The sequence below is a fragment of the Apiospora phragmitis genome (assembly GCF_038363925.1).
Source record: "Apiospora phragmitis strain CBS 135458 chromosome Unknown utg000010l:1.0-9815664.0:1.0-9183399.0, whole genome shotgun sequence".
Classification (NCBI taxonomy): domain Eukaryota; kingdom Fungi; phylum Ascomycota; class Sordariomycetes; order Amphisphaeriales; family Apiosporaceae; genus Apiospora; species Apiospora phragmitis.
In genome coordinates this window covers 1,349,284-1,362,706 of record NW_027117409.1, presented here as the reverse complement: position 1 = coordinate 1,362,706, position 13,423 = coordinate 1,349,284, and the positions used below count along the sequence as shown (strand labels likewise).

Below are 13,423 nucleotides of genomic sequence, written 5' to 3'. Positions count from 1 at the left end.
TTCTGAATCACCTACCTACTATTTCCTATCTTGATGTCTTGTGGTGTGGGTACTTGCCGTGCCATGAGATATGTAGAAAGCCTCGCCTTGGCATGATTCCACGGAACACAGCCCTCCTCCCCGGCCGGGTTTATGTATTCCTGCTTGGACTCGGGCCCAGCTCCTGAGGGGCTTTTTGCGATATGCTATTCAACCCAGGTGGTCGCCAGTGGCTCTACTATGCCATCCGGTCCATTTCCCATCCTTCCTCAGGTAGGCAGCGCGAAGCTGAGAAACCCAAGCGCAGGAACACCTCCCAGGACACAAGAATGCGCTCGGAATTTTGGCGCCCTCTTACCTGAGTGAGGCAGCCCGCCTTCCGCTGCTTGATTCCCGACACCCGACACAAACCTACCTCACAACTGGTGGACTGCTGAGAGCGTCATAGACACTGACTGGGAGCCAATAATTGCTTGTTTTCCCAGACACCGACAAGACGATGTGGCCCGGCATATGCACCCGAGCAACTCGCACGGCCGCCCATCGGGCACGAAAGACCTCCCTTTCCGCAAAGGAATTGCATATATCGAACAGCCTGGATCATTAGTGAGGATATTGGACATTTCATCGAGACCGCGACCGGCCCTCCGCACCTTTGCTCCGGGCGCCATGGATGCAACTTCCCTGGTTCGTACGATTCTCCTCCCGCGTCGAATTCCCGCGTGGGCCACGAACGCGAACTTCCGGCTCTAGATCTCATCGCCGACGCGGCTTGCGTGCGTTGGGGAAAACAGGCGGGAGAAAAAGCAAATTCTCTCTCGAAGACAAGCATTAGGCCTAGGCTCGATTGGGTACTGCGGAACGCCGAGGCTAGGCCTTTTCAACTGTAGAGTGCGGGTACTGTTATATTGAAGAAATGCTGGTTCCTGCCAGCCTAAATCACGCCAGACTGGGCGGCAATCGCCAGCCCTAGTATTAATCCCGTATCTCTTCTTCTCGCTATGGCGGATGATGCTATGATGATGCTATAAGTTCTTCCGGAAGCGCCGGGTGGAACCCCTGAAAACCCTTCAACCATGACATTCTCATTGCGGGACAGAACACCATTCTAACCTCGGCTTGGATTATTGGAATGTCTAAAACGAGATCGGCTGTGAATCGGTTGTCCGAGAATCTGTTCCGACGGACTGAAATCTACCCCCCTTTCGCGCATCTCGCCAACTAATGTTTCCTGTAAAGCATCTGGTAAAACCACAATACTACAACAAGTAGCGTAGTTGTCCAGTCTTGGCGGAATTTTCAATCCAACGGCTGTGAATTTTAATTCGATGCCATGTTGTTACGGTGTGGAGGCTGGCATCTCTTCCAAGTCTCTTGCTTACAGGCCTGGCATCACGGAGGGGGTAGAAGTGGAACATAGATCATGTGCGTCGTCGTCTGCATGACACATCAGACAATGTCTTCACTGACTGACGGAACTCTGTGTAACCTTGGTTACTTGAAAGTACACCCGTGGACCAAGCCATCGACTACTGAACAGCTCATCGCCGCGAGAATGGGTGCTAAAATGGGCAACAACTCGAAGCTTGACATATATTCTGGGGCTGACGGGAATAACGTCAAAGAGGAAAAAGAAGTGACGCCGGGGTTACCTGCCATGTCTGATCACAGTGGAGCCATGTAAGCGGTCTGGGAAAGAACTGACCAGATGTCCAATCCCTTGAGATTCTTCTTCTTCTCGTTCTGGAATGGCGACATCCAAGGAAGGGATAATTCCGAGGACCCCAGACCTACCAAACCCCAGACCCCCAGCAGTGAAACAGGGTATCAGCCGCAAATCCCGTTTGTTCTACCCGTCAACCATGCAAAGCTGGCAAATCTAGAAACTGAGTCAACGCAGTTGTATAAGCGCCGAGGAGCACGTCTGGGAACCGCATGCCCAATGGACAGGCCTACACTGCTCGCCTCTTGAGATAGTCCACATGTCGAACACGTTGCGTGATGGCTGCGGACCTTGCTTCATCTGTTGGGAAATGCTTTCTATTCTCTGCTTGATTGCTCAGCTATTCTTTTCCTACCTATGGGGACTTCGTGTTGAACTTGCTTGTTTCATGGCCAGGCCTTTCTGGACTTGATTGGGCTATCAACAAGATCATGCAACCAACCTAGCTGCTCACGTCCCCCCATGGGAGATTCTTAAATTCTCTCGCAAAAAGCCCAGCCGAATAGGCACCTTGAAGCAAACTAAGATTGCGGTCTCGCCATGGATTCCCAGTGGAGACAGCCAACCGGTGTGCTACCTTGCCATTCACTTATGGCCTGCCGAGCTGGCCCGCTTCGCTGGGCCTTGCAAGCTGGGAGTTTCGAGACGGTTGTCACCATGGACATCCAGGCTCTCTTCCCCCCTTTCCCTTCGTTATTGGGATGCCGAAAGACTTACACTCCGGTAATACACCCTCCTTCCACTTGGAACATCCGATCTTGGTACTCAATAGTACAACTTAACCGTCCCTTCGGTTTCGGGAAACCAGTACCAAAGAATTCGAGGATGAGTGGATATCAAACATGCCCAAAGAATACCAGTCGAGAGGGGAGGAGAGGGAATACATGATAGTTGGGATTGGCCTGCGCAGGTACATCCATACATTAATGTACTCAGAGGGGGTTCACTTGTTTGAATTCGTTCACGACACATAAACGTTTGCCCTTAGGTTAGTATCGAAGCCAAGCTAATGCAGCGAGTCTCGCGCGCCCCCTTTAGGTGAACGATCGTACCATCAATCCCACATGTACCTACCTACATGTATTGATCGAACGAAGACATCGATTTTGAGGGACTGGATTGCTCAAAGACACGTAACTCCAGACGACAGACCGCGTAAAGCGTCTGCCATGCCGACTATATGCCTGTTGGTATCTCCAGAATGGGCGACCACTCCAAACAAAGGACACGAACGGCCGTGCTATGATACGGATCATTCTACAGCTAATCGGCCGACTCTCAAAAGAGCAACGGCAAACTTCCACTGCCCAGCACAGCGCGATGTGGCGCAGTGGAATATCAAGTTGTTGTGTAGCTGAAATCGCAACCGGATTCGAGCAGTAAACCGACATTGCTTGCCGGACACTACCAGGGGACTTGCCTCACAACTTCTCGCACGTATAGAAATCACTAAAGAAGAGAGTCCCCCATCAGCGAAAGACTCAATAGAGGTCAATACCTCTCATATAACCAAAGAAAAGCCACCAACTTGTCCTGTTCGTTCTGCGAGTGTTTCCGCCGCAGCCAAATTTCTCGATAGTCTGGTACCTTCAGGCTGTGTGTGTGTAATAACACCATTCGATGCGGACCAAGCTCCGGAGCAGGTCGCTGCCTGCAGCAACTCGCTGTACGTCGCAACTTCATGCATCATCATCATGCATTGACCCCGGTGCTTATGCTCATATTTTATCCCTGCAGCGGACGGTTGTATGTCTCCAAATGCATGCGGCGTATGCAGTGGCTGAGGGGTAACAGCGCCTGGCGCCTCCAAATCCCCACTCTCCCCCAAGCGAGCCGCGGCACAATATGAGGTGGTTACCGCTTGGAGTCGGAACGCTCCTATCGCGAAATAGCGAGCTACGTACATCGAGGTGATTTTGTTTTTTCTCTTCCACAAACTTCCATTAAGACGAAGGCTATTGGACGCATAGGCTGACTTGGCGAAACCTCTAGCGAGACCTCCTTATCTCGCCTCCCAAGGGTTATCTCCGCGGAAGTAAGCGAAGCACCATCTATCGTGCCACGGGTGATCTTGACGGCTCGGGGACTCTTTCTTGTTACGCCATCTGCGTACACGTCATGGCGTTGATAAATTGCTCGAGGGCTTGGCGCCCCTATCTCCAACCGAGCCGCGGCTGGACTAGCTCTCGGGCCACTTGCCCTGCCGCTTTGTCGATGGCTGCGTCCACGGCAGCGGACAATATGCCGAAGTACTTTTCCGGGTCTCGGCGAGCCCTGTCGTCCGGCGTAAGTCATGATGGTGATGTCCGACGGAATAAGCTTCCCTTGCAGGTGAACCGAGCACGGCTGATGGAGACCCTCCACGAGACCTGCGCCTGGGGCGCCGGCAAGCGGTGGGGACAGGCCAGCACGGAGACCGGTATGTCGCGCCTCACGCTGTCCGACGCGGACAAGGAGGCCCGCGACTGGTTCGTGGGGACGGTCGAGGGTCTCGGATGTCGGGTCACCGTCGACGCCATCGGCAACGTCTTCGCTGTACGGCCCGGACGCTCGGAAGGCGCCGCGACGTTCGCGGGATCGCATCTGGACACGCAGCCCACGGGCGGCCGGTATGATGGGATCTTGGGTGTCATGGCGGGAGTGGAAATGCTTCGGGTTTTGCATGAGAACGATGTCGAGACTGAGTTACCCGTCGGTGTAGTAAATTGGACCAAGTACGTTCTTGAGCCCCTCTCTTAATAATATCGAATTTTCTTTCTTTCTCCTGAAGGACTTGTCCATCTTGTGTGCTAACTTACGGCGTGTAGCGAGGAGGGTGCGCGGTTCCCGTATAGCATGATGGGATCGGGGGTTTGGGCGGGAGCCCTGTCTCTTGATGCGGCCTACAGCCTCCGGTCTGTCACGGGCGACAATGTCACGCTGAAATCCGAGCTCGAACGTATTGGTTATCGGGGAAAGGTGCCGGCAAGCTACCACAGTGTGCCTATGGGGGCCCACTTTGAGCTACACATTGAGCAGGGTCCTATCTTAGAGGCGGAGAGGAGGAAGATCGGGGTTGTCCAAGGTGTCCAAGCTTACAAGTGGTTCACCATCGAGATAGAAGGCCGAGGTAGGGTTTTGATGACCATTAAAAGAAACTATCTCAAGTGTTAACTAACGACTAAATCTGCACGAAAAGACGCGCATACTGGTACGACTCCTTTGGCAAACAGAAGCGATGCGTTGCTTCTTGCCAGCAAACTCATGGTCCACGGGAACCGGGTGGCAACCAAGAACGCAGCGCTTGTGTCTACCGGTATCCTTACGCTCTCGCCTGGGTCGACGAACACAATTCCCGGTAGCGTTCGATTTAGCCTTGATATCCGAGCACCTCGAAACGAGACGGTAGAAGAGGTCGAAGCCCAGCTGCAGCAGGATTTCGCCGACCTGGCTTCCGGGAAGGATATCGGCGGTCTGCACGCGGGCAGCACGGTGGGCAAGAGCGAGTTCTCGGTATCCTGGCGCACCGATAGCGAGACGACGGCGACCATCTTCCACGAGGACTGCATCCAGTGCGTGCGGGCGGCGGCGGCGGATGTTCTCGGTGACGGCGCGGACGGAGGGCTGGTGCGGGACGTGGTCTCGGGTGCCGGGCATGATAGCGTCTATGCCAGTCGCGTCTGCCCTACCACTATGATCTTTGTGCCCTGTCGGGATGGGGTCAGTCATAATCCGGCGGAATACACCAGCCCCGAGGACTGTGCGATTGGGGCGGAAGTGCTCATGCACAGTGTGTTGAAGTATGATGCGATGAGGGCATAGTTGATTGCACAGGAGATGCGGCAGTTGCGGATAGGATAGGACCCATTAGGCAGCTTGGAATAACATTACCTTGTGAATATTTCGTGGTGATTCTCGAGACTTGCCAGATGTATTCGATCCAGTACATACCCCAAGGTGGCCATGCGCCGTAGACCGGCCTAAAGCAGTTGTCGTTAGCTTGGAAGAGGCTATGAGAACCCGTGCTTCACGATTTCGGCCTTCTTCCGAGCAATTTGATAGTAGGAATGCTTGCAAACATGTACACTACAGGGTACGCCACAGGGTAGCATGCGAGACACATCCAGGTACGCGTACATACATGTATTTACCTAGGTATGCGTAGCTCCACTGGTAGGTAGGAAATACTCTGCCCTTGACGAGAATAGTCGTCGAACACAAACAGAGGTGGTTGGAAAAGCTCAAGACCGGGGACTTGTAGGAAAGCATTTGACGTGCCATTATCCTACCGGATTTATTTTTTATTTCTATTTCATACGCACATGACAATGCTATTCTGGCTCCAGGAGAAGGAATCCAAGAAGCGGGTTTGCCCAGAGTGAACCAAATGTGGTTTGGTTTGCCCGAAAGGGGCGTGCAACCCTTGCAAACCAACGTGACACTTCACGGCTAGGGCCAAGGGGTCACATTAAACATACATAACAGTTAAACAGGTCAGTATATGCGTTTTGGGGGCATGGAGCGTGGCGAGAACTCGCATTCGTATGGTGAATATAGAATTAAGTGCCCGAAAGGGGGCGTCACCTGTAGTGTCCAGTGCGAGTAAATACTACCGCATTTGCTCCGATATTCATGTTCTGTTTTCAATATTATCTATCTAGATTACTGGATTATCTCGGTGAGATAGGTTTGGCAAGTCGAAGTTGGTAGCTAGTCGTCGGTTCGGCCGAGTGAACACAACCCTAAGTTCATACAGCACAGGCCCGGCCAGGCAACCAACTTCTGCGGCAGTACAGGTGGGAATTAGTTCTTAAGCCCTACTGCTGCGGTAGCTCTTTTGATTATTCCCTTTATAAACGGCGAGTCTCTGCATGGGGCTAGTACTGATTGGAAGAACTGATCTTTTTTCTTCCCGGGTTCCACCAACACAAAAATCATCTCCCCCTCGTTCGTGGTATTTTTTCTCAAACCCCCCTTCCTCACAAATCAAACACTCCCACATCTTGGTAATTCTGCGTCTTTATCTTCCGCAGCCTGTTGTTCTCCATCTTCATATCTTCCTTGGTCTTCAACATCACTGGCATTGGCTTGTAACTTTGCCCACCATGGAGCAGCAACTCCAGGTAACACTACCTATACGCCAACGTCAGGCGCAAGCGGTAGAGACGACAGCCTACGTCCACTTGCCTGACGAGCTACTGATGAAGATCTTGGAGCAATTCTGTTTCCATTGCCAAAACCCGGGCGAGTTCCCCCATGCCGACTCGCAAGAAGTTCGTCAAAACAAGGCAACGCTCGCCCGCCTGTGCCGAGCCTCTACACGTTTCCGGGACGTAGCAGAGCCGATTCTCTATCATTACTATGCGACCGGAAATTGCAATGATTTCCTTGACAGAAAGCAGGGATTCAATGACCATCTTCTGTCATTCGTTTCGACTCTCGCAGCACGCCCGACACTTGCGACCAATGTAGTATCCATGCAACTGGTGAACCACCCTGAAGCCTACAGAAAGTATGACGATGATAAGAGCTTCAAGACTCTACGGGCTCTCATTAAGCAGAGCGATGACAAAGGCTCGCTGTCAACTTTCCATATCAGGCAGGATATCCACCAGACGTGGTGCAATGACACCGGCGTTCCTGACTCTTGGAAGCAGGGGGCCCATCGATGGCTAATGTGCCTTGCTATGGTGCTGAGCACCAAACTGCGGGACGTAATCATCGCGATGGACGACTTCTACATGCCTCCCGAGACTTACGCGGTTTTTCGAGTGCTCGACGAAGGTCCACGCCCCGAATTCCCGGATCTCACCAAACTGGGACTGATAAGTCCCGCTGGCACCCCATACCAGCTTGCCGCCATACGCGGTTTGGTCAAGGCAGCACCTAAGCTGGAGAGTCTCTATGTTTGTACCGCAGGCCACGATGATAGATGCCATTGGGCTTTGATTGGATACAATCCATGGCCTGGCAAATGGGGTCATATCGTGTACAAGCCTCTGATCCATCTCAAGAAGCTCGTCATCAGCGACATATATTTACCGCACTTAGGGGACTTAGTCGACAGAGTCCGTGGTTTGGAGGAGCTGGAACTCTATTGGACAGTTTCTCCTCCCTTGAACACGGAGCTGGTTATCATCATCGAGCGAGCAAAGGCTACCTTGAAACGTCTCTGCCTCTCATATCTACCTGGGGATGAGGGATACTTAGGCCAGGAGCCGTGCCTCAGGTACCCGCCCATTAAGTCCCTGGCCCAGTTCCCGAAGTTGGAGGATATTACTATTGACTGCCGATCGTTGTACCGCGAGGTCGATAAGGACACTTATGAGCGACTGACCAGCTTCCTGCCCAAAACGATTCGCCGTTTCCGAGTCTCTTATGTCACGCGCGACATGACCAAGTCGCTCAGCCAGCTCGCAGACACTACCCAGGACAACTTCCCTGAGCTTACAAGCGTGGTTGTTGGCGTTACCGCCGATATCCCGAGACGCGCCGGAGCCATGAGAATGTTTGTGGAACCCTTGTTCGTGAACAAAGGCATCGAGTTTGCTTGGAGAGAAGACACTTACGGCCCATCTGCGCGTACCCTTGTTCTTGGTGCGACCATGCCAGACCACAGACTTCTTCCCTGGAAGGAGGAGGACGAGGCGACCAACTAAAGGAAGATGGGTTATGGTCATGGTATAGACGCTTCGGCTACGGACATTCTTTACAATGCCCCCGAAAGCTTCGACGAGTTAAGGAGAAAGAACATTGCTATCACACACATTGGACTGAAATCCAAGTCCCGACTCATACATCTGGTACATTTTTCTGTGCCACCCTTGGTAAGTAATAATCGATAGTTATCCCTTCTTGTTCAGTTTCTATCCCTAGATACTAACGCGGCGAGTCGACATGTCGAATTTGGTATTCCGAGCAGCGAGCTTGGCTATACAGTTACAGCCCGGCTCGTCGACGACACGTCCTGGTTATGATATAGGCTTTGGCCGTCGATATTCCTCGCGATACCCCCAAAAGCCTCAATAGAATAAGGAAGAAAGAACATGGGATGCATATGCTCACATCGGACAAAAGCACACTTCACTTCTTGTACATACTTTTCTTGCCATATATGGCACTTTGAACGCCGAGTGACGTTGGGCAGATCATACTTGCAGGGGGTAGACACTCCCTAGCCCTTTGGCGTCACTTTCTAGTTACGATAAGGCATAGCGGTACTGCTTTGCGCGCGCAACCTACAGACATAAGTAGATGAGAAATCGCTAGAGGGAGGGCAAGCAAAATTCCCTTTGCGAAATCCCTATGCGATCACAAACTTGGCAGTGCGAGCCTTGAGTAATATAGACGAGTACATAATGGCCCGGCATCTTCTGTGATCGATATGTGTGTGTTGTTTCTAGGTTGGCTTCATCGGCAGTAGGTGGGCAACTAATGCAGCTATTATGTCATGTTTAGCGCTCTCCACTGACGCTCAGCGCTATAGTCCCCCCTGCCCCAGGCGGGTTCCCACTGATCGATCTAATTAAAAACAGGGTTCTGAACATCCACGCCCAGTGGCAACCTGGCAACCAACCAACCAGCGCGAGCCCTTCCAGTTCCAGTAATATCGTTAGTAGTTCGCCAACGGTGCGTCATCGGTTAGAAACGTATAAAGATTGTCCAACCAAAGAAGCAATGCGGAACTTTTGGTGTGAGCTACCGACGTAAACATACCTGCTCAGGAAAGAGTCACGGAGCTTTGGCCAGTATCTTTCTCCACCTGAATGGAAGACAAAGATACCTATATAAATACATAGATACACAGATACGACTTGCTGGTCATTCCTTGCAGTACTCCGTACATATGGATTTAATTAAGAACTGTCCTGGTAATCAGTCTCTTGTACCCCCACCTCATGTACCCTCTGTGTACCCTCCCTGTGTGCCCTCCCTGTGTACCCTCCCTGTGTACCCTCCCTGTGTACCCTCCCTGTGTACCCTCCCTGTGTACCCTCCCTGTGTACCCTCCCTGTGTACCCTCCCTGTGTACCCTCCATGTGTACCCTCCCTGTGTACCCTCCATGTGCACCTTCCTGTGTACTCTAGAGCCTGCCAATCAGTTAGGATGTGAAGGCTTCCACTCAAGCCTGGTTGGTTTCTCACAAGGAATAGGTGCGCCTTTCGAAGAGTACCATGGGTCTATTTGCTAACGCACCCGCAACCGCCACATCTGGTAGTGCCTGGAGTTCCGCCACACACTTGGCAACCCTGACACATCTTGCTTGTGCTTGTAGGCTTGGGATGCTGTTTAAAAGTTGAGTATATATCGGAAGAAACAAGGCTTATCAAGGCACTGACCTATGTTATAGAGGAGGCAGGCGATGATGGCTAGTAAGTTTGTTGAACTGTATTCGCAAAGAGACCAAATAGAATGTAATGTATTGGTCAGTCGTGGATTCCATTTTCTATCTTTTTAGAAGAAAATTAGGCGCATAGCCATGGGGAAAGCTAGTAATATATACGGCTAGGTTAGGCTTGTAGTGCCGTTTTCTGCCGAGCTTTTAATAAGTTTTGGTGCCCAAAACACGTGGCCGTTAGTTGTATCCTTCCTTACCCCCAATAGAGGTTTAACATCTTGGTGGGGTTACCAAAACTGAACCTGAGCAACGCCGCTTTTAACGTGATTCCAGCCGGGCTCTAGCCTGAGCTTGGCCTGAGTTAGCGCCCCAAATAATCGTTTCATAAAATAATGCACAACGGACTCTAACGTAATAAACCGGCTTTGCGGTATAATGCGTCTCGCGGACGCATCTCACATCCTAAGCCCTTCTGGGGATTTAGCGAATAAGTAATGCAAAAACCCCAACTCATAGGATATGAAGTAAGGGTGAGGCTGTTAGCCGTATTATGCCAAGGCATGTCTTGCACCTCTAAAAGTGGCTGAGGAAGCGATCGTGAAAGCATGACAGGCACGAGCTAGGAAAGTGTAGAAAGCAATGCAAGACCGGCGAAATAAAATCACGAGTTATTAAGATTCACCTAAGATGTTCAGCTGGAGTATGTCCCTGAAATCATTTGTAGGAGAGCAGCGAGGAGGGTTAATATTGCTATAAGATCTATCTTAGCGATTTCCCAGGGAAACCAAAACCTCATATACGCCGAAGCGAAGCACCAGTATCATCACCGGTCTCATAGGAGAGATCATGGAATCCTTGCCTCACAGGGCTTGGCCCAACTGGGCATACAAAAGGTAGCTTCGGCGTTAAGCTCCTGGCGGTCTCCTAGGAGACTACCAGGAGCTTAACGCCGAAGAAAAAAAGTGAAGCATACCTACAAGTACTTACATAGCAAACCCTATTCGCCCCCGCCAGTCAAGCTGATGATACCGATTTCATTCAGAAACGACCCACGTGCATGAAGTGGCTTACGAAGGGTTTCGACCCTATCGCGAGCGGCCTAAGTCGACAGCCCGGCCTCCTTACGAGAGTGTTCATTCATGAGCGCGTTCTGGGCGAATAGTGCTTTCCAAAGGACGACATTCGATCCGCGCTCGTAGATGGCTGCTTAGCGTTTGAGATCCTCACTGAACTCCGGGACAGTGCCCTTGCCGACGAAGGTATACCTATACGCACTTAGAGCCACTTTGAAGAGCACTCCACGAGCACCTACCCAGACCAGCTTTTCGATCCCGTCATCCAACGAGCGTTCTACTTGTTTGCGGAGCATGATCATAGACTCGGCGTGACGAATAGGATGGCAGGCTCCATCTCCATGAGCCGATGGACCGCCCCATTCGGGCAGCTGCCATCAAGTCGTACTTGTATTGCCAAGCCACGCAGGCATTCCTCCGTACAGGTTTCGCTGGATCTCCGAAACTGAGGCCTTCTGAGCTGACAGAATGGGTATTTCGGGATGCGGAAATTCCTCAATGGTGGACGGATCGTCTAGTGCGTCTTCGATACCAAGCATATCGGCAGGGGACTGGCTCGTATGCGTCCGCTTCGACGGCAGATACGATGGACCTGAGGCTCTTCTTCGTTTCAGGGTCGTTGGCGGCGCATGATCGGAGGCTCTATTAGTAGACGCCACGTTGACCCGCGCCAACTCACGCAAGATCTGGGTGGAAAGCCAACGTGCCCCCTCTGGGCCCTGGTGCAAAGTTCGCGCATAGCATCTACATACTTTGCTGCTATTAGCAAACCTCGCGAACGGCGAATGACAACATACTGGAGGAAGTCCGGCGCTCTCCATGTCAAATAGAGCGTTTGAGAAGAGAGAGGTCCTCAGAGTCAGTCGGCGTGGCGGCGGATCTGTTTGTAGGCCCTCCAACCCTTGCCCCTCTTGCCTGACAGCCTGCAGAGAATCCAACAGCCTGCAGAGAATCCAACAGCCTGCGTCTGAACCGTAGAGGGTGCGGTCAGGAGACGTTTATGTCCCATTCCAGCAATAGAAGCACGGGTGCCTCCATTCGGCTCATAGTCTCGTATAAGTCGTGTTCCTTAGTGGAGAGAAAAGCGTAATATTCCAGTCTGAAGTACTGATTCGTATTATAACGCGGTCACCCCCTTTTCGTCGGTACATCATGATCATCCCAGCAACGAAGAATGGGACGCCCCAAAGCTCCAGGTACTCTTCGTATCTTTACATCTACTACACCATATACCCTCACAGCCCCAACAGGCAGTTGGTAACCAATACCGCATCCGCTAAGGGTCAATAAAAATCTTTAAAGTCTGTAATCGATTAATTCGCTAGAAGTAAGGCTATTATGTAGGACTCGCCGTCTGCTGGGATAAGAATGCCTGTCTCTTCCATTCTAGGTATTTTTCATGGAACAAGCATACTGTAAAGAACGGTACGGCCCGCGGCCTGCCCTTTCCTCGATCATAAAATCTCTTCCACCCTTTGCGTCAGCCCCATGGTTGAGAAGCAGGCCTGCCAGGCCCCAGCGACTGCACATTCAGGCTAGACTCAGGGGGCTGAGATACTATCCGTAGTAAGCGGTTATCTTATTGACGTCAGCACCAAGAGAAAAGTGCTGTTCGATCGTCTCTTCTGTAGAGGAAGGCGATGAAATGAGTATACTAAAGGAGTGTCTCCGTTTGAATCCTCGATATCCACGTCGATATGGCGTTTCGGTACTAGGCGTGATGCTATCCCTGGTATACCAACAGCCACAGATACGTGAAAACCACCAAAAGGAAGACCCTTCCTTTGCAGAGATGCCCCCAGATCCAGAAGGAAATCCGCCACACAAGCGTTTCTATATCGAAGCGCGACGAAGAGAGGTGTATAAGTTTGATACGACGAGTCACTCTTTGGGCCATCCGCCACCTCGTCTACTGTGAGGCCATTGCTAAGCAAAAGTGAACAAATCCCTTTCCTCCTCGCAATGCAGATTCCGTCACCGCCTCCAACTACAAGATTCGAGTCTTGGGCGAATCGGGGTAAAGGAACCGTCAGGGCGAGGACGGAAATACATCATATCTAGACTGCCGTATGCTTTCAAGCTAGCATGTTATCCGACTGCCGATTTCAACGTGCAGATCTTGATTTTGAAAACGCTGACAGGTTCCGCTTGCTCGGCGTTTGTGGTAGAGACCCAAGTGAAGAGCTTCGTAATTACGTCGCGAGCTGCGGCAAAGGGCTGCGAGGCTTTGTGGATCATCGCAGCAGTCTCCGATCATGTATAACAGATCTATCAGTATGCTTTCCATTTCGAAGGAGTGGGTAAAGTCGACTTCACAATAAGAAGTGTAA

The 13,423-nt window shown here is 51.5% G+C and overlaps 3 protein-coding genes across 3 annotated transcripts; 2 read left to right on the top strand and 1 right to left on the bottom strand.

The window, feature by feature from the left end:
* Nucleotides 1-3,916: 3,916 nt before the first annotated feature.
* PG994_010207 (uncharacterized protein) lies at nucleotides 3,917-5,503 on the top strand (the record flags this gene model as incomplete). Its single annotated transcript, XM_066861616.1, has 3 exons — nucleotides 3,917-4,416; nucleotides 4,510-4,811; nucleotides 4,881-5,503. 3 exons carry the CDS (start codon nucleotides 3,917-3,919, stop codon nucleotides 5,501-5,503), a joined length of 1,425 nt encoding a protein of 474 aa, XP_066710726.1.
* A 1,283-nt stretch (nucleotides 5,504-6,786) lies between these two features.
* PG994_010206 (uncharacterized protein) lies at nucleotides 6,787-8,340 on the top strand (the record flags this gene model as incomplete). The annotated part of the gene is made up of 1 exon (XM_066861615.1): nucleotides 6,787-8,340. One exon carries the CDS (start codon nucleotides 6,787-6,789, stop codon nucleotides 8,338-8,340), a length of 1,554 nt encoding a protein of 517 aa, XP_066710725.1.
* A 2,887-nt stretch (nucleotides 8,341-11,227) lies between these two features.
* PG994_010205 (uncharacterized protein) lies at nucleotides 11,228-11,914 on the bottom strand (the record flags this gene model as incomplete). Its single annotated transcript, XM_066861614.1, has 3 exons — nucleotides 11,228-11,285; nucleotides 11,517-11,812; nucleotides 11,891-11,914. The coding sequence occupies 3 exons, from the start codon at nucleotides 11,912-11,914 to the stop codon at nucleotides 11,228-11,230; spliced, it is 378 nt and encodes a 125-aa protein (XP_066710724.1).
* Between the last annotated feature and the right edge of the window lie 1,509 nt (nucleotides 11,915-13,423).